Raw genomic sequence first — 21,292 nt, 5'->3', positions numbered from 1 at the left:
CTCATTATTGTCCATTTATTTGCAATTTTACTGTTTTACTCAAAAATGTTTGAGTACCTACTCCACCACTGCTGAAAGCATCCAAATGGCAAAACAGGGGCTGGCTTTTATTTTGTAAGTGTAAGTGTCTTTCTCTGTCTGTGCACATCCACTCCTCCTGGTCTGTGTGTGTTTACACCGTGAGGAGAAGAGCATGAACCCACCTTCAGCGTGGAGGTCAGGATCCTCAGGCGGTGCAGGCGGTCGTTGAGCTGGGGGTCGGCGGCCCGTCTGAGGAACGACTGCCTGAACTCCGACTGACCTTTGGCCTCCGACCCGCGACCTAGAGGGCAAACGCCGCTCTGCTCGCAGGCCCGGAACAGGTCGCCGAGGGACGCACCCTCACTGCCACCTGCAACGGAGACAGAGACTCGCATGATTCATTCAAACCCTCCAACAACCCCTCTGGGTCCCAAGATTTAAAGTTAAGGTTTCGTTTATCTGAGGGGATTGATCTATTTCTCAGAGCAGCCACTAGAGGGCAGCACTGCACACGACACCACACCGAGTACATTACGTCAACTGAACACAGAGACATTACTAATGATGGTAAGAATCCTGTTCAGCCCTCCGGGGCGTCTTCTCCACTTTCTCCATTTCCTCTGCTTCACGATGATTATTATACTTCATCGTTCGGTTCTTAATTCTCTCTGATAATTCACCTGATTACATAAATTAGTCTTGTTTACTATTTCAGTTACTTCCTGTACGCTGCTGGACTCACCTTGGCAACCAGTGCACCCACGTCTCATTAGCCTCATTAGACGAGTGTGTGACTGGAGTGTGTGTGTGTGTGTGTGTGTGTGTGTTACCCTACTTGATACCGACAATGATTATAACGTGTGTGATCGCCCGAGAGCGTTTTTTATTTCTGGAACATGTATTGACGTCAAAGTCTTCACCTTAAAAAATCTTTACAGTCTCTGCTGGCTGTCAAGACACATTTCTGCTTCCACCTGATGGCCACCAGCCCATACACACACACGCACACACACACACAGACACACACACATTACAGCACGACACCACATGCATGATCCTGGATGGACTCACCATTGTACGTTTGCTGCACTTCTTTGGCAGGGGGCGTGAGGAGTGTGTGTAGGTTGCTGTCTCTCGGCAGCGTGAAGCTGCGGGGTTTCCCTCCCTGGGTTGCCATAGGGATCAGCCTCTGCATGGCCATGGGCAGCGGGACGTTCCTCTGAGCCGGGAGAGTGTACACGGCTCCGACCGGCATGGTGCCGCCTCCGGGGCCGGGCTCAGCAAACACTGCGTCCTCTGCGGTAACAGAAGACACAAAACATCACTCTGTGTTCTGTGTCGTGACTTCAGAATTTGGGATTTAACTTAAAAATCGTATTCTTCTATCGTTAATGAGATAATCATTTCATGCAGATGTTTAGAAGAGTGTCTGAGCCTCCTGATGAATATCTTTTTTTGTCCAGTTGTGTCCACGAAGCCTCTAACAGGACGTTACCTAATGGTCCGGTTTGTAAGTAGTGCAGTCCGGCCTCGGTCAGCGGCGTCTCGATCAGGTCCTGCCAAGAACGTCTCTGAGACGAAGATGACCGGCCCGGGGAGCCCGTCTCGCTGCTGCCCCCCGCAGGACTGGAACGGTACTGTGGGACGAGACAGAAAAAAAGTTGACCAATCGAGAATAAATGAATCTAAATGTTTGATGCCTGACACCATCACACACCTCTACAGGATCACATCTGTACTGCACGTCGCTGCTGCTGCTGCCCCCTGGCTTTCTCCCGCTGTGCATGGTGCCTCCCCCTAGGGGACCAGGGTGGTACTGCGGCTCGGCGGCCACGCCGGGTGGCTCGCCACACAGGAAGTCCTCCTGGGAGGAGCGTGAGCGAGACGTCTCCGTGGACGAGAGTCGAGTGGTTCTGCCTTCCAAGTAGGCACTCATCTGACGGGGGGGAGAGGAAAGGGTGAGGATCATTGACACACTTCAAAAAGGATGTGATGATTTCCGAAGGGGGGCGAGTTGATTGGATGAGTGTGTGAGGGGACGTATAAGAAACAGGAAAGAAGAGGGTATGAGTGTGTTTGAGATTTTGCAGAAAAGCCAAACAACACAGACTCCTGATTATCATGATTTCCGAATATTATTTCAAAAACACAGTTGTCGAGTGTGTGGTGCTGTCATAGCTGTGATTGTTTTAGTTTTTCCAGTTTGTCCGAGGCTGCGAAGAAAGAAAACAAAAACGCCTCGAGACAAAGACATTAAATGTAGAGCAACCAGATTCTGAGCCAATTATAGCGACAATTATCCCAAATGTGGCCTTAACGACTCCCTGGAGGTTTAATGGGTGATAACTTCAGCTGATAAAATGGACCGTGAAGAAGCACTGGGCAGGATTTTTGCCTTCACGTACAGTACGAGCTTTATGTGAGACCATGATACAGTTGTGTGTGTGTGTGTGTGTGTGACTCACTAATGGAGGCCGTGGGTAGGTATCATACGGAGGTGGGGGGCTGTCCTGCTTGGGGCTGGAGGTGGTGTCCTCCTCATGCTCGCTCTCACTCCAGTAATCTGCTGGAAACCCACACAACAAACTGTCAGAAACACAAGATCTCATTTATTCATGTATAAAAATCTCCACAGGAATCTCATCCAAAGATCTTAAAGACACCACAGGAGGTAGAAAATAAACTAAAATGAATTAACTGTGTGTGTTTGATAGATTTGAAACACCCTCACCCTGCTCCTGACGCATCCTCTCACGCTCAGCGTAGCCCAGAGCCGCCATGTTGAGACGACTCAGCCATCTAACAGAAAAACACAGCATCCAGACAGAAACTCAAGTTTATATTTACCAAACTAATAAATACATGTTAATAAATTAACAGAAAATGTATTTTTGGAAAAAGTGACTAAGCAAAAATAGGTACAATCAATAGACGACTGTACTTTTTGAGGTATTTTGTTATTTTACTTGAGTATTTCTACTGCTTAACTACATTTTAGAGGAAATTATAAATTTATGTAAAAGATGTGATCGGAAAAAGATAATTTTCTATTTTATATGAGTGTGTGTTATATTTCCAAAAGTGTCAAACATCTACAATTATTTGCATTAGCTGTTTAAAAAGTATTTGTGTCCAAATGTATCTCAAAATTCAAAAACCATGTTGATAAGATGGTTGATGAGCTCAGTTTATTATTTGTTTTTCACTATAAACAAGTGAAATCAACTAATTAACTTGATCTCAGCTGCACTTTTCTACGAGCAGATATTTTACTTTGCCCTCTGTGGAAACATATTGCAAATGTTTTCAGAACCACTCGTCCAATATAAACTCAGGCCTCCTTCCATTATTTAATCAAATGAAACGTTTATTTTCCAGATGTGTTTGTTGAAGGTAAACAGGAAGCTGCTCTCCTGCCACACACAGTTGGGTGTTTGCCCTCCGGCACGACCTCGGTCCATGTTTAGCACAAACTGCTCTACCTGTTCATGTCGTCCACTCCATCTGCTGCAAAGTAGAAACTCTTGACCTTGGGGTGACACGCTTTGAAAGCACTAGAGAAACAGAGGGGGGGGGGGGGGGGGGGGGGTTTAGAGCACATACAGTAAAATGCACATGCAAAAGTAAATACACATAAATATACAATAGACCTTTTCATCATGTACTTACTACTTCTTGCGACATTCACTGGCCCGGTCGATCTTGAACTCTGGAAGACTCACAAAACCCTCGGCCTTCTCATCCTGAACACAGAAATTAACAATATCGATTTAGAGAAAAGGAAAAAGCTAAAGGGAAATGACAGATTAAGGAAAATTCCAAGTTCATTTAAAATGTAACTGTAAAACTATGGCCATTGTGGCTCTAAGTCTAACGCTTTCTTTCAAAACAAAAGCCTGCAGCTTTCAGAATAATAAATAAATAACAACGTTCCATGGACGGTCATAGTTGCCCCATTGGATTACATTGTGGTTTTTCTAAGAACCTTTTATTGACACACCAACATTTATAAACATAGGACCTAAGTTGAAATATACAGGACTGAATTGAGTGAGGAGCTTAAAGTACAGATCATGTGAGATGTGTGAATATTCCGGATGTACCACTGAGATCTACTACGAGTTCGTCAAACACTATTTGGTTTTGCCCGGAACTCGTCAAGGAGAATTTCTTCTGCCTCCTGCTGGTTGACAACATCATCATTCAGAAATGAAGGACGTGTTGATTTGCATATAGAGCAGGGAATTGAGATCTAATCAAAAAGAGTGTGAACGGACATAATAGGAGCCGCCCCCGCTTGTGATTGGATCGCCCAGGGTCTCGGTGTCAACCTTCCCCAGCCTCACCTCCTCGTTGATGTACCAGTACAGGCAGTTGTCCTTCAGAACAAACCAGTACTTCTTCCACTTCTGGGAGAAATACCCCTTGGCGTCTCTCTTTCTCCAGAGCCAGCCCTCGCAGTCTCCTCTGCCCAGCGCCTTGCAGGAAACACGCCTCCGACTCAGGGAGGCCAAACCGCGTCCTGGAACCACACGCGGCAAAGAGAATACAAATCAGAACAGCAGCTCATTTTTTAGCCCTTTTGTCCTGGTGTGAATATAAGCATTCATAAATGTCCTAATGTTCCACTGATTCTTGGCAAGATTTCCCGAGCCTGGATGTGAGGGAGCAATGCGGCACTGCAGTGAGGTGAGAGGTGTTTAATACAAACTGCCTTTTTCCTTCTGGCATAAAAGCCCTGTAACATTTTTCTCAGCAGGCTCCTCATTAGAGATTATACCGAGCAGAGCTGGCTCCCAGTTGCCGGAGAAACTTTTATTGTGCTGCATCCTAAAAAAAAAAAAGGAAAAGGCTTGCAACTCAATATTCCATTTATTTTCTGCGGCGATGGAAAGTGCAGCGTGTGGTGCATCTGTAGAGGAGAGAACTTTCTTCGACGGGTGCAGGAGACGAGAGAATTAAAGCTTATATGTGAAAAGAGGAGAATATGGAGATGATTAATAACTTATAAAGTCAGAGAGAGAAGAATCTGTAAGTCAAACAGAGATAATTTGCTTTTTGTGCAGCAGCCTCAGCCCCGACTAATAAACTGATACCATCACTAAAAGCTCCCGGCTGAGAGGGGGAGACTTATTTTAGAAAATAAAGATCCTCTCAGCCTGGAGAGAAGAAGTTACTAATATTTCATTACCTGTTTGACAAAGCGGCTGCTCGCTGCACTTAAAGCACCGATTCATCTTTGTTATCATTTTTTTAAACTTCGCTCGCAGTGAACAAACGGGGCCATCGTGGAAAAAAGGGCAGATGGAGCTGAAGCTTTCTGAGTTTCTCACGCAGCAGATGGTGAAACGAGTGAAAGGCCAGTGGGAGAAAAACAAACACGTCCAACATGTTGATCTCTGTGGACGGTTCGGTCAAAGAAGAGGGAAGTTAGGAAAAAGGACAATCAGGGGGTGAAATTACCAAAAAGAATAAATAGAAAATTAAGCAACTAATTATCATGTGAACCTTTTGTACAAGAGTTAAGAAAAAACGTTTGACCAAAACATGAGTCGTTTTTTGTGCCTTAAAAATAAATGCTGTGTCACTGGATTCATCATCTGGACTAAACGTACAGTACACAGCAAACAGTCCAATCTGGACTCACCAGAAAAATCTGTGATATGGGCGACGACGTGTTAAAATGCAAATTGGCTGCATGTGAGGAAAAAATGTTTTGTCCTGACTACAAAATGATTTGGTTGCAGAGGCTCGAGCTGAAGCAGATAAATAATTGAACATCTCCAGCAGGATAAAGTCCCAGCGGGTTGAGGATATAGATCTGAGCGGTCGGTGAAGTTTTAATTTACGTTTCACCGATTGAAAGAAACAAGAAAACTGTGATTTATTACCACCAGTACATATTTAGATGCACGGTATGAATAGATTGTTGCATTAATGCGCAACAAAGAAAGTATTAGAGTGAATTTGACAGATAATTACTCATTTGATGCAGGAGTTACACAAGATTTTGCAAAAGAATGAACAATGATAGCCTTTTGAGCAGCAGCGCCCTTTACAAAACAAAGTCTATCAATGTGTTGACTGCGTCGTCCCACTCGGTGGATATTACCCATGATCCTCGGCTTCCTGAACGAGAGGCTGCTATCTACAAAGGTTGCATGGAGTTGCTTTAACAAAGAAATATACCAGATTTGCAGTAACTCCATCTTAAAGACATTTGGGGAAATTGTGACAGCTTTTGTCTCAGCTTTGTGACATTTATTGCTAAATCTTGAAAACAAATATACCTTCCTTCTATAAATCCTAGGCACTGTAGCGTGGTATACATTGATGTAAAAAAAAGAAAAAAGAAAAGGAGAAAATGTGAATAAAACACGTCACTGAGTCGATTGACAAACGGAGCAGAAACAGAAAACTCTAAATAATGTATTTGTGTAAAAACTGATCTTTTTTCTGCAAATCAATAACTGTCAGAGTTTTTTCCTCAGTTTTCTTCCTGACTGCACAGATGTTTCCAGGAAGCAGCAGCTCTCCTACTTTAACACAGCGTCCATCAGTTCCCCCCCCCCCCCGAGGGAGTGAAGCAGTGAATGACCACAGCTGGCGAACATCTGTGCGTGACGGCAACTTCTGCTCACGCTGAACCGAAACGTCTGGCTTCCCTGCTTACCTTTATTCTTCTTCCTGGTCTTTGACTGCAGAGATGAAGACTGCTGGTACGTCTGTGAGGAAGAGAGAGAGAGAGAGAGAGAGAGAGAGAGAGAGAGAGAGATGAGTCAGTGGCCTTTGTTTGCTGCAAAGGATCATGGGACATAAAAGATGAACACAAAGTCGCTCTCTCGTTATCTCTTTCCCTCACACACACACATGGGGGGATGAAAAAGTCGACCTCATGTTGGACTTCAGCTCTCACACGTCTAAACTTAGAAACAGACGGAGGGAGAAGTGTCACGACGTCCAGGTGATGGAGGACAGGTGAGAAAATACAGTTCAGGGCCTCGGGGATGAAACAGAGACAAAATGTGAAGAACAATCATGTGACTTCCTTTTCTCCGTGCTGCCACAGCGCCGGTTAGTTCACGCGTCAGCTCATAACTTTCAATATATTGTCCTGAGAATAATCTGGTACTTAGCAGTGAAGTATCAGGACAAAGAAAGGTTGTATTATATATAATGAGGGCTCCTGCTGCAGCTAACACTTTATGAATCTCCCTCATAATTAGAACAGAACTGTGAGCATTTCTTGGAAATAACAGAATAATTAATTTACAGCGAATTCCTGGAAAATATGACGTAGGTTTTAAGGCAATTTGCAGGAAAATGACATTTGGACATTTAATGGTGAAATCAAATCCCAACACACGTGCATCATGTTTGTGGGTTCAGATTTGACAGTTGTGACTCAAAGGAGGAGGAGGAGCAGTGTCTTCTCCTCACGTGGCTTCAACGACCCTCATCTTTTACGACGTGACCTCTCCACGGGTCAGAACGACCACAGACGAGCGCCCGTGTCACAATACTACACATGTCAGAACCTGGAGCTCGGCCATTCGCCGCCCCGCGCTCAGCGAGACAGATGACACGGACCCGCCCACACCCGCTGACACGCCATCTGCCACCCCAGCACCGAGGCACACGGTAAACACGCAGTGGTACAGAGCGGCGGCGGCAGGCCCACACATGCAAACACGTTTTAATTTCCGAAGAGATGCTGTCAAGATGTATAAGGTCAGCGCCCGGACGCAGTGACGGGGAGGACGGGGGGGGGGAGCGGCGAGCTCAGACGAACAGGCAGGGTGGACAGGTGTCATGGAAGTGACGGGGGGGGGGGGGAGGGTAATAACAAGTCAGCACTCGCTCGCATCACACTCCATACCGAGCTTTTTCATCAGGGGGGAAAATATCTTTTTTATTTCCCCCACATCTGGAAACAAGGGGAGGAACATGAAGTTCAGCTTGATCGTCATTTTCACGTGTTAAACTAAACATGCAGGGGAGAAAAAAAGACCCACAATGCAACATTCAACAGAAAAACAACTGTAAAATATAGATTAATATAATTGCAAATACAGCACATGATCTAAAGGGTACGAGTGAGCAACAGCTCGGCCCGTGAGCAGCTGGCTCGGCTGTAAATAAGGTGCATCGATATATATTTAAATAATACTCCTGTAAACAGATGAGCTCATTACGTACTAAGCACAACATTTTCTATCAGTACTGATCTGCTAATAGAACTCAAGGGATATAATAGAATCATTTCACCTGTTGATAAATACTATATAAATATATGTTATGCAAAGGGGGAAAAGAAAAATTACGTGATAGATGGAGGCAGGGTCTTTGGGCGGGGAATCCCTCTGATTTGTCTGCAGGACATAGTGGGAGGGGCTTTGGCTGTGGTGGCTCCGCCTCTTGGCTCGTTTGGTCGTGTCATTGGTCCGTTTGCCCGGCCGAGCCGTGTGGGAGGAGTAGTCGTCGGAGCCGGTCCGCTCGTCGGCAGCGGGCAGCCCCACGTAGCGCATGAGTGACGCCTCTGTTCAGACACACAATCAATGAATCAGACTCAATTATGATATTATTTATATTCTGTTACATGCTGTTTAATCAATGCTTCCTGTGAAGAGGTTTATAATCTCAGTGAGGTTATTTGAGGGTAAATTAGACTAATTTCAAAATTGTAAAAGTAAAAATGTCAGATCACCCGAGGATTGCACGAAATAAGACGACTGGTGTTTAATATGATTTATGATACAGTATAAAAATAAAAACAATATGATTTGATTTTAGCAGTTACTTCTCGTCTCCTCATTGGACGTTTAAGTTGCATCTTTATTTCTCAGGTCTGTTTCTACGTGCTGCTTTTTGTCTAATCGATAATCTTTTTCATCTCAGCCAAGCATTGCAAGAAATCACAAATATGGAGGATCAGTTCTGATCCAGACCTTTGCTGCACGTCTTCCCTGTTGTCTCTCTAAAATCTTCCCCGTCAATAAAGAAACTTCAATGCACATAAATAAACATGGAGATAGAAAGCCTTGTTCTCATTTTCCTGTAGCGGTAAGTCTCTCACATATATTTGTTCCCCCACGTTTCATCACAATAAGAGATCGAGGTGGAATTAGTTGGATCCATAATCTCCTTGTGAACGTGCTCGTGCATGTTGACGTGTGCGACTGAGTGTTTATTGAACCTGTTCACAGACGCACTCTGTTGAAGAGTCCTCCATCTTGTTTTTTATTTTTCCATCAACTTCTTTACCCACCGGAGAGAAAACTCAGGTTTCTCTCTCTCTCTCTCTCTCCCTCCCTCTCTCTCTCTCTCTCTCTCTCTCCCTCCTTCCTTCTCTCTCTCTCTCTTTCTCCATCCTTCTCTCTCTCTCTCTCCTCAACGGTTCCCACCCTCATGTCCTCCCCTGGTTGCTAGGCAGCGGCCGGAGGAGAGTGAGACACCGAGAGGAGCTGCTGTCAGCGTCGCCATGGCAACTGTATGAGGGATTCGGGTGGAGGTCGGGGGGGAACCGTTATTTATTTCATTTTTTATTTTTCCTTCTTTCTTTCCTTTCTCCACCATCCCATCTCTCTCTCTCTCTCTCTCTCTCTCTCTCTCTCTCTCTCTCTCTCTCTCTCTCTCTCTCTCTCTCTCTCTCTCTCTCTCTCTCTCTCTCTCTGCCTTTCTTTCTTTCTTTCCCTCACTTTTATTCTTCCTCTCTTTTCTTTTCTCCTCCTCTGTGCCGACGCTCCACTTTTCTTTTCATCTCCTCGTCCCCTGATATTTCATTTCTCTGTGATGCTCATCATACAGAGAATTAGAGAAAGAGATGGAGGTTCATTGATCTCCACACACACACACACTCACACACACACACAACACACACACTCACACAGACCTATTCATAAAACATAGCGATGGGAACATTTAATAGACTCTTAACAGGCTCTTCAGCAGGTGCACACACACAACACACACACACACACACACACACACACACACACACACACACACACACACACACACACACACACACACACACACACACACACACACACACACACACACACACACACACACACACACACATACACATACACACACACACGCCACACAACTCACCTCTGCGACTTTCTCTGTTAAGCTTGGCTGGGTCTTCGTAGTCGCCCACCCAGTTACACTCCACAGGCATGGAGATGGGCCTCAGCCTGCCTACAGACACACACACACACACACACACACACACACACACACACACACACAAACACACACACACAAAACATACATTTAAATGTCCAAGACAGGAATCTGCTGGGACACATTGTCGTCTCCAACATCCATTTAATTACAAGATGCAACAGGTTTTCATTTATCAATGTGCAATAACTGCTCTCTGCGCCATCATAACTTTTTTATTCTTCCTTCTATCAAACACTCTTTAAGCCGGACTCGCACACTGTGTACGATTTGACTCAACCCCTGAGACTAGTTTGAGAGTCTCAGCTTTATCGTGCAGTGTTCAGGGCTCTCAGGGACCAATCAGATCAGAGCTTCTAACACGTCTGGGGCCAATGGTTCAATGTGAGCAGTCAGGTCGTAGCTGGACGGTCAGACTTTAAAACATGTAACACAAAATATAATAATAATAATTTTCTCTTCTGGGGCTTCAAGGTTTTTATGATTCTTGTAAAATCCTTTAATTTGTCATCTTCTAAAACTTTATTAACAACAGAGTGAAGGCAGTTTTCCCGTGACTTTACCATATGTGGGCGTGGTGCAGTACACAGGCTCCTCCTCTTCCTGCCGGCGGGACTCCTGGTCCAGGAAGGAGTTCGGTGACTCGGAGCGTTTGGCGAGGCTGACGACGCCATGGTTACGAGAAGCCTCGTCTCCAGACAGGGCTCCCGTCTCGTCTCTATGGCAACAGCAGAGGCACAATTACCAGGAAAAAGAGAGAAAAATATGTTCATCAAATTCACAGCTGCTCTCCTCTGTCTATGTTCTATGTTCTACGTGTTATAAGATGATGTTTTATCCTCGACACGCAGACACGGTACCTGGGTGTGTAGGGCTCAGCGGGCGGGGGGGGGATGTAGAGGTCGTGGAGGGCCGAGGTCTTGGTGGGTGTGCCCGAGGGTGTGCCGGAGCCGCTGCCTGGACTTCTGGTTGGCTGGAGACAAGAACCACAAGTGAAACAACACAACAACACAACTAGTGATGTTGTGTTGTCAGAAGAAGCAGATTCAAGTTTAGACAAAAGACACATTTAAGTGAAGATGTAAACAAAACTCCTGAAGCAAACTGAAATTTAAAATGAGCTTCTTTCAATTTAAATAATGTCCCAAATTACAAATGGCACTCTGTAGAATATTTCAGTTCCACAAAGGCCCAACAGTCCTTTACAATTCAACCAAGCTCCACCAGATTGCACATATTCATAGATATCAATGCCCTAAATATGCCTGATTTATTCATCATAACACATGAATCACTCCCTGGGACATTGGTGAAAATGTCAAAAACACGTATTTTTTAACAAAGTAAAAGAGAGTGAACTTTACTGGGCTCTTTCTCATTCCATGTCCCATCCTTCCTCTAAGTTTTGTGAAAATGTGTAGAGTAGGTTTTGCATAATCCAGCTCACAAACAAAGATATAACATCGATGGTGGAGGTGGATGTGGCATCAGAGGTTTTCCCTCGAGTTTGTGATTGTGCAGATAATCTGAGTTAATGATGATATGACTCATAATTCACGGGAGCATGGGGGAATGTGGGTGGAGGCTTGTCATCGCCGCTCCCTTCCCATTCAGCCCGGTGCGTTTCAGCTGGCAAACCGAAAAACCACGCTGAGCCACAGAACCCTGACCCAATTACACACTTTGGCTGCCGCCGTGCGGGGAGCCCGAGCACCGCCGGGACTCATGTGGGCCGGCGTGGCGCTTTAATAAAGTCTATAAAAGGTAGAGCTGGCCCCACCTGAAGAGCCAGGGGTTTCCAGCGCATGTTCTTCAGCAGCGCGGGGGCGGAGCTGAGCGTGCTCTGCGGACGCTTCTTCAGGGTCAGGGACACGACGCCCTTATCGGACCTCAGCGAGCCGACCAGGTTACGCAGCTGCCAGCCCACCTGTGGATGGGAGGGGACAGTGGGAAATATCTTGATCTGGATAATGAAGAATAAAAAAATCACAACCCCGAGTTATACACAGTGTTTGTGTTCTTGAGTTCTGTCCACGTCGTGATCAGATCGGGCTTGTTGAGCCTTCTGTGCCAGGCAAATGGGTGTGGAGGTGGAGATTCTATCTATAGAGCTTTCATGTGATGTAACCTGCCCTCAATTCAAAAACAATCGCTTCTTATCATTTATTCCTCCTCATTTCAACAGAACTGTACCACAATTCTGTTTGTGGGAGATTTGTGACCAAAAACATCCTGCAGACGAGAACAGGAACAGGTTGTTTGTTGTTGGAGGCAATAACGTTCTCATTAAAACCAAGGAGCAGCTCTTTAAATTGCATTTGCTCTACTGATCTGAGATGTGATCGTGATGCAGCCGGAGCTGCAGGAAGGGTCAGAGGATCTGATTACGTTAACAGAAATGCACGATGCGTCTTCACCTTGTGAACTAAGGGCACAATCTGCAACACAGATGAGAACAGAGCCGTGGCTCAACCAATAAACGTCAACACGCCGAATTTCAATGGAGATGCATCAGCAGGGATTTATCTTTTCTGACGATGTTAACTCTCTCAACAGAAAAGATACGTTGGTTTGTTTCTCCTGCTGTGATGTCGATGCTTAAAATCTCCAACAGCAGCAAAAGAGTCAATACTACTTAATCAGCAGCTAAAACTTAATTAATATGAAAATACATATTTAAACACACACACACACTGTAAGAAACCCACCACAGTCTGGTGATTGACTTGAATGACTTCATCTCCTGCATGGATCTTCTTACAGCGGTCGGCTGGAGACTACAGAACCAGAGAGAGAGAGAGAGAGAGAGAGAGAGAGAGAGAGAGAGAGAGAGAGAGAGAGAACAGAAAACCATGAAATGATCTAAACGTATTGATCTATGAACACAATAGAGGGCAAGTTTCACAACAGATCGCACTTAGATAGGTAGTAACACAACAGAGGAGACTCTGTTTTGTGTATCGTACGATCTCCGTCTGGAGGTGAATCTACTTCACTGGGTATTTATTTATGTCACAGATTCAGCGTTTGTCTGTAATTTATGATGTGAAGGGTTTTGATCCCCTCACCCCTTCAGTGGTTCCTGTGATCACGTGCAGGCCGTCGTAGGTCGACTTGATGTACATTCCCTGATGGACAGAAGAACAGAGAAGAAGAAGGTTTCGTTAAATTCAGGTCAACAAGGAACAAGTCCACAAAGTTTAACTTCATTTTGAGAAATTCGGTAAGCAGGAGTTAACCAGTTGGTTGCGATTTAACCATTGAAGAAGAAGCAAGACATGATCTTTATACTGGGAGTCTTTCAAGTTAAATAATTGCAAAGTTGACGACCATAAGAAGAGGTTCAGATTCAAGCTCCTCTACAGTTTCCACGTTCAGAACAAACCAGTTCAGAGTCAAACAGGGTCATTACCAGGCCATCAGAGGATTTGATGTTGGTGAGGTGAACCAGCTCCAGATGAGCCGACTGGGAAACCAGAGGGTCAGAAGACACACACACGATGTGCTCACACACCTCGGACAGGGTCTTACACTGCAGAGGAGGAGGAGGAGAAAAAGAAGAAGAAGAAGAAGAAGAAGAAGAAGAAGAAGAAGAAGAAGAAGAAGATAAAAACAGGTTCACTGATGCTGCTTTATTAAGAAAACACGATATGAAAAACTTGTAACTCAAAATATGACTTTTTTAAATATTCACTGGTCTTCTCTCTTTAATATTTGAATGTTTTATATATTTTGATTTCCTCCATATGTCGATACAACAGCTGCAACAGCTCTGGTTGACTACTGATGATTGTCGTAGCATTATTTAAAGGGTTAGTTCAAATAACATAAAGACTAAGTAATAGTAAGTTAAAGTAACCTTAGTTCTTTCCTGCCCATTGCTTTCAGTATTTCTGCCTCCACACTAACTTAATGAAGGTGAATATTTGAAGTATATAATAAAGTGCAATATTTTTACAGACAAAATACACCTCAGTCTGTTGATATTAGAAAGTTGTCAGAATGAGACATAATGATGTCTTGTTCATTTTTTTTTATTTTGGAGTGACACACAGAAGGTGTGAGTTTATTCTCACACTCATGTGTGATACTCATCATGTTTTGGATTTTTGCAGCAGGTGCAGAACCGATTTAGTTTTTCTCCTCATTATATAAACATAATCTCCATCTTGTTGTTTTTTCTTGAGTCGGATTCCTCGTCTGTTTCACCGCAGGCACGTCGACTCGTGGTAATGAGGCTCAGGTGAAACTCACCTCAGAGGCGACGGCGCCGGTTCAGCCATTACTGCGCCGCACCGCAGCAATTAGTGATGTTATTAGAGACACCTGTGTCTGCTGCGGGAAGGTCAATTAAAGGAACGCGTCTCTTCAGGAAGCGCCGACCCAGAGAGGACGGGACCTGGTTCTCCTCTGGGAGGAGGAGGCGCTGGGGAGTCTTTAAATGGGATTTAAGTTTAAGAGACATTTTATTGTATTGGGATTGAAACGAATAATACAAAATAATTCAAATCCTGCACAAAGAAAACTAAAGGTTTCTGCACAATCAGGAGTAATTCCAGTTCAAATTCATGTCTCCTTGTTTTATGTGTGAGAACATGTCACTTATAAGATCACTGGTTTTGTAATAACGTGTAAATAAAAGCCGATAGCAGCACTAATTTTAACAGGCTAATTTTAAAGATGTCAGTGCAAGAGAGTTTCCAACATTTGAAGCAAAGTGTGAGAACCTCAAAACGGTTCTGAAGTAAACCACTGTTTGTTCCATCATGACCAGGCTAGCTGTTTCCCTCTACTTACAGTCTCTATGCTAAGCTACGCTAATCACCTCCCGGCAGTAGAAAAGTTGAAATAATTATTTTAATGCTACTGCAATCACCGATCATATTCATTGAAAGACAAGAACTAGAGCTTTAGCTTCTGTTTGTCGACATAAGAATGAAATTGTATTAAACATTTTAAATTTTAAACTGGATGATTCCCATCAACAGAGCAGATAAGCGACATCTGGCCGAGGACGCAGGACTCACCACATGAAGGATTTTGTTCTCCGTCTCAAACACGGTACAGTCCTGAGGGACAAGCAGAATTTAATGTAGCGCGAGCAGAACATCCTGTCTTGCACACGCACACACTGACACACAAACACAAAAACACACACCACCCCATCCTGCTGCCACTTCTGTGCACTGTCTGGGCCGCACACTGCTGAACCGCACACCTGCACACACTCTGGTCTGTACCCTCGCAGATAAAAACACACCCACACACAAACAAACAGATTTATCTTTTTATTCTCTCTCACACACAAACACACACATACACAAACACACATACACACACAACACAACAGCCATGCAAAAGAGAGAAGGTAAAGACGTAAATAGCAAAGGCTCATTCAAGCAGCAATAGAGTCTGAGGTTGCTGCATCACACACAGACAGACACACACACACACACACACACACACACACACACACACACACTGTTCTTTGGGGGATATGACAACCCTCTGCCTCAGACTTGAAGTAGAGGAGAATAAGAGCTATCAGTCTTCAAAACACACACACACACACACACACACACACACACACACACACACACACTACGCACAGACACACAAACAATTGCACACACCTGCTGTACAATGGTGGTGAGCTCCAGGCAGAGCTGAATGACATTATTTCGGGTTACTGAGTAGTCTGCCACTGCAGCAAACGGAGACCTGGGAGGAAGAGATAACACACCGGTGTGTCTCATGATGATTCTGCTGCATTAGATAATGCACAGCGAGAGATGGACAGCAGCATTGTTAGAGAGAGGGGGGAAGGAGGGGGGGGCAGACACACAAACACATGACAACAGTGTCTATTCACACAAACACAAGAAGTGGAAGTCAGTGGTGGATTTCATGGAAGTTGTGTACGACTCAGTTTCTTCAATCTAACGTTTTGCTGCTTAGTTTTTTCTTTGTGAAATCAGGAACCAGCATTGAGAGGTTGCCTCGTCCAATCAGCTGGCTGCCAATCACCCTGAGATGTCAATCAAACTAGACACGGCCCCCAAGACCTGCCGCTGATTTCTAATTAATTATGAAATTATTTTCAGAAGGACCAGAACACTGATTAGAAGGAGCAGATTTAGGTATAACTTTTTAAGGTAACTTCCGCATTGCGTTTTAGACCTGAAGTAAAAAATGTATATTCTCTGCTTTTCTGTTTTAAATCTTTATAAACGTAATATTTGGTATTTGACAGTTTGTCAGATATAATAAGAAGTTTGAATCCTTTGATTTTGAGAAACAGGAGAAATTGATGCTCCTCCGGATTTTCCTCCATTTTATTATACTGTTAAGAAACTAATCTGCAGATTAATCAATAATGAAAATAATCACTAGTTGTAAACACAACTTTCACCCTACAATAAAAAGCGTGTCTTCACAATAAACATCCCTAAACCTGGAAGAGCTGCACGTGTGCACCAGCCTCAGATGGCATTCCACCTAATTAACCACTACAGTTAATTAAAATGATTAATGTTCTGTCCAATGTGAATATGCTCCATGTTTACAAGGTCAGAAAGATGTCAAATACAGCTGCCTCAGTCTCTGCTGGTCCCTGGTCTGTTGACAAAGGCTCTAAATGTCCAGAATGAACATTAATTCTCACAAAAGAAGAAATGTAAAGTGATATCAGTTTGAGCACTGCAGGCAGACTCGGGGGAACACTGGAGAAAACACCCTCTCCACGTCGTGCCTCTTGAAACTCACAGCAGAGAAGAGGACACAGCTCCGGTGGATGAATGAAGCAGCATTAGAGAACCAGGTAAATGGGCCACCCTGTTCCCAGCGCTCCAATTTACACAGCTCCCACTGACTACTTATTATCTCAACCCAGGGCTTGGAAACAAACAAACAGAGAGCCGCACAGTTTAGACCTGGATGTTGTTTTGACTAAAACGAACTGAAGGGTGGAACGTTATGTGGCCACTTTGGATTTATTATGCTTAACAGTGCTTTGCCACTGGCCTCATCCGTGTTTATCGTGTTTTCGATGTAGAGAGCACATTCTGCTGTCAAGTTTTATTTTTATAAAATCACATTTTCCTGAGAGAAGAAGGTTTTGATATGAGGGTCTCTGTGCAATCACAAGGTTTCCTAATGGGGCCCCTGGTGTATTGTAACATAATAGACTATTCAGGTGTGAACCGGGTGCGAGCGATAAGGAAATGTGCTGCTAATGATTTCATGCACCCACAAAGGGACCAATGCATGTAAAAGGTTTCTGATACACAAAGTCATTACGATAACACAACTCATATTCAGGCTACAAAACTAATATGGTGGTAAAATGACACACAGACACACGCACCATTACTTTCCACTTGTCATTGTTCTAAAGACCCAGATACAAATTCGGCCACAGCCTCTCGTGTATGATTTATCTGTGATGTGTGTGTGTGTGATTTGGGTCATCGGCATCGAGGCTGAGTGCTATATATACTCAGGACCTAAGGCTACACAGACTGTTTGCTCACGATCAGCCTCCAACCCCGAGACAACACTCGGAAAACACAACTCCGCCGATACAGCGAGAGAAATACCTGCGTCTGACACGTCAGGCAAAACGCACCTAAGGTCATTAAGGTCACGAAAAAACCTTTTGCACCCGTTTGACGCCACTTCTGTCAAATTTAGAGCAACAATTAGGTCAGATCTGAAAACTCGGACATGATTTAAGATTTGTTTTTATTCGGTGGGACTAATGTGAGCAGACGTCCATAAATCCTCAGTACAGCAGATCTCAGAGAGACGACACTTCTCACGTCCAATCATCTGGCAACACGGCAGCATTACATATCTCATAGTATCATTGGAACTGTTGCTCCAAAGCGTTTATAGAAAAGGAATATTAATAGTAGTTTGTATTTTAGATTTGATATTTTATCATGATTATTAGTATAGTATAGATATGTTTAACTCTATATAACTTGACGTGAATAGGAACAGCTTATTTAAAAACGTATCCTTTGGTGGTAATAATACAATTGAGCATCTTTTTGGAGTCTGGGGTCACATGACACCTACCGGAAAAAAAATCCAATTAAAAGGAAAAAACCTAAAACTAAAAGGTCAAACAAGAAGTTCCTCTCGTCCCTTTGAGGAGTAAACAAGGACATAATAAAGAATTCTGCTCGATACAGATCTGAACACATCTTTCCATTTTTCCAGTGGTGAATATCAAGTGCATATAAAAGCCATAATACACCTGAAGATTCCCCAAAATAGAAAATGAGTCACTGCTCTCCTCCTCCTCCACATCATCTGATACTTGAAATTCTAACAAAGTGAGTTCATGACTTACACAAGACAAAAGCTTGGCAGGGCCCGACAATCGGTGACTCACACACTTGACACTTGCGTGTGTGCGTCCCAGAATATCAACACGTTAATTCTGAGTTACTCGTCAGTGGGTATTATCGATTGAGTCAATACCACTCAGCCCTGTCCTCCACATTGGATGGAAATTGATAGTCTCCTCATCTACTCTACTGGTTAAATATAGAACTACAACTGCATTTTGAGGCAATCAGCAGAACACACCACACGTAAAACTCCAGTCTGCCCGGTCCTGTTATTAATTCATAGGCAGACGCTTTCAAATGTGCCCATAAAGAAGAAAATGAGGAGTTCAAAGACGCAGAAACACGACTTCCAATTTCAGTCGTCGTTACAGAGATGAACCCACTTTCCTCCCTGACAGCTACAGAGCGGACGGGTTCTCCTCCAGCCCTGCTCGGCGGTCTGATGCCTGCACGGAGACGAAAATTGTGTTCGTCACCACAAAGGAAGAGGAAAGTACATAATGTACATTTAAAGAGACATCGGGGTGTCGGGGGGGAGCGGGTGAAAAGAGATAAAATCTGCGAAGTATCCGAGGGAGATAAAAGTTCATTTGTAGCTCGGTCTGTGCTAATTTGCCTGAGTTGTAAACCCATTGGGGGGGGGGGGGGGGGGGGGCCTAACATGCATGGAAATCATAACCTTTTCCACGTCGTTAGTGTCAACTAATGAATTCAGCACATCGCCCACCACTTGTTTCCCCTTCGCTCCTTTGCTATTCTTCAGCAGTGGAAATCGATTCTAGGAGATGATGAACCTCTGGAATGAAAGCTGCTCTACCATCGTACGCTTGTTAGATCTGCTCGTGAGACCTCTCCACAGAGCTGCAGATCTGTTGAGTCCATCACTCGCTCTATGTCGCTTGGCCATTCACAGTGGCATCGCTCTTGCGTGGGCGACCCCGTGTGCACTTGCATTAAGTGTGTGTCGGTGCGTGTGGAAGCGTGAGGGCGTGTTTGTGCGAGTGTGCGTGGGTGGGATTGTGGACATGACTGCATCTTTTTTCACGTGTGTGTGTGTGTGTGTGTGTGTGTGTAAATGGCCTGAGGACAGATGTGGGTGCCTGGCATTTCAAGAACTGATGTCAAAGACCTTTGGTTCAGTATCTGCTGTGTGTCGTGTGCAGGAGATCTCACCGTGTCATGAATAAATGAAGTGACAGAGAAGACGAGAGTGAAGGAGGAGAGACGGAAAAACATGGTGAGAAAAGGGTCGGACATGATCCCTTTGAAAAAGATAACATATTTCTTAAAAGATGTCAACAAGCAGCAGCTGCAGGAGAGTCGGTGTACACAGAAGCATATGGTAGAAAAAACATACATTCACCAGTGCTGGATCAAAGACAGATCAAAGACAGAGATGAGAACAATATTTATATCAAAAAAATTGTAGTTAATTAACTCATTTAAACTGTAAAATGTAGAGAAATGAAAAAAAACTGAAAATACTAACATACTAACTGTGTATAACAGTCCATTTACATCCTTGTATAGTGTATCTCAGATTGTAGTTTACTTATCTATCAATCCATCCATCAAACATGGTTGTATCTACAGTATAAGGTTAGTTTAAAATGTTTATGTTTATTTATAAAAAAGTTTTGAACAGAGTCACTTCTCTGGACTCTTTGGATTCAGATGTATTTCTCTCTGGACGTTGCAGGCTGTGGGTGGATCATGTTTTCCTGAAGGAGTTTTCTTTCTTCTTGTTTGTTTGCTTAAGGAAAAGTTTGTGTTCGTGGACAAACAACACTTTGCTGATTTGTATTCATGGAGCTTCACTCACTGTCTGAAGGTCTGTTGTTCTTTATTCAACTGATAAACAATCATCTGATGTCCCTCAGTGACAAAGCAACTAAACAACAAATACCTGACTGGTTGATTAATTGATTGACTGGTTGGTTGATTGGCTGATTGGTTGACTGGTTGGTTGATTAACTGTTTGATTGACTGACTGATTGATTGACTGGTTGGTGGATTGACTGGTTGGTTGACTGGTTTGTTGACCGGTTGGTTGATTGACTGGTTGTTTGACTGGTTGGTTGACTGGTTGGTTGTTTGACTAGTTGGTTGATTGGCTGGTTGATTGACTGGTTGGTTGACTGGTTGGGTGATTGACTGATTGATTGACTGGTTGGTTGTTTGACTGGTTGTTTGACTGGTTGATTGACTGGTTGGTTGACTGGTTGGTTGGTTGACTAGTCAATTGACTGGTTGGTTGATTGGCAGGTAGTTTGACTGTTGATTGATTGACTGGTTGGTTGATTGGCAGGTTGTTTGACTGTTGGTTGTTTGACTGGTTGTTTGACTGGTAGATTGACTGGTTGGTTGACTGGTTGGCTGGTTGTTTGACTGGCTGGTTGGTTGACTAGTCGATTGACTGGTTGGTTGATTGGCAGGTTGTTTGACTGGCTGGTTGGTTGACTGGTCGATTGACTGGTTGGTTGATTGGCAGGTTGTTTGACTGGTTGATTGATTGACTGGTTGTTTGACTGGTTGATTGATTGACTGGTTGTTTGACTGGTTGATTGATTGACTGGTTGTTTGACTGGTTGATTGATTGACTGGTTGGTTGACTGGTTGGCTGTTGGACTGGTTGATTGCTCATGTTTAAAATCCAGTCTGCATTAGAACTCAACACATCATAACAACGCATGTGCAATGAAACCACAGAGCAGCAGAGT

At 43.9% G+C, this 21,292-nt stretch overlaps 1 protein-coding gene across 1 annotated transcript in view; it reads right to left on the bottom strand.

The window, feature by feature from the left end:
* cnksr2a (connector enhancer of kinase suppressor of Ras 2a) overlaps positions 1-21,292 on the bottom strand; it is a 38,550-nt gene that overhangs the window by 3,942 nt on the left and 13,316 nt on the right. Inside the window, exons 4-23 of the mRNA XM_053412935.1 lie at positions 15,846-15,933; positions 15,240-15,281; positions 13,625-13,744; positions 13,281-13,340; positions 12,921-12,989; positions 11,993-12,139; positions 11,073-11,185; positions 10,776-10,930; positions 10,138-10,227; positions 8,346-8,560; positions 6,695-6,746; positions 4,368-4,543; positions 3,691-3,764; positions 3,504-3,575; positions 2,753-2,820; positions 2,487-2,584; positions 1,739-1,957; positions 1,517-1,658; positions 1,093-1,317; positions 204-391 (exon numbers count right to left, since the gene is read on the bottom strand). Coding sequence (XP_053268910.1) covers positions 204-391; positions 1,093-1,317; positions 1,517-1,658; positions 1,739-1,957; positions 2,487-2,584; positions 2,753-2,820; positions 3,504-3,575; positions 3,691-3,764; positions 4,368-4,543; positions 6,695-6,746; positions 8,346-8,560; positions 10,138-10,227; positions 10,776-10,930; positions 11,073-11,185; positions 11,993-12,139; positions 12,921-12,989; positions 13,281-13,340; positions 13,625-13,744; positions 15,240-15,281; positions 15,846-15,933 — 2,413 coding nt within the window. The remainder of the gene's footprint in view (positions 1-203; positions 392-1,092; positions 1,318-1,516; positions 1,659-1,738; positions 1,958-2,486; positions 2,585-2,752; positions 2,821-3,503; positions 3,576-3,690; positions 3,765-4,367; positions 4,544-6,694; positions 6,747-8,345; positions 8,561-10,137; positions 10,228-10,775; positions 10,931-11,072; positions 11,186-11,992; positions 12,140-12,920; positions 12,990-13,280; positions 13,341-13,624; positions 13,745-15,239; positions 15,282-15,845; positions 15,934-21,292) is intronic.

This window comes from Pleuronectes platessa, chromosome 20 (genome assembly GCF_947347685.1).
Source record: "Pleuronectes platessa chromosome 20, fPlePla1.1, whole genome shotgun sequence".
Taxonomy (NCBI): Eukaryota; Metazoa; Chordata; class Actinopteri; order Pleuronectiformes; family Pleuronectidae; genus Pleuronectes; species Pleuronectes platessa.
The sequence above is the reverse complement of the archived record's forward strand: the minus strand, read 5'-3'. Positions and strand labels throughout refer to the sequence as shown.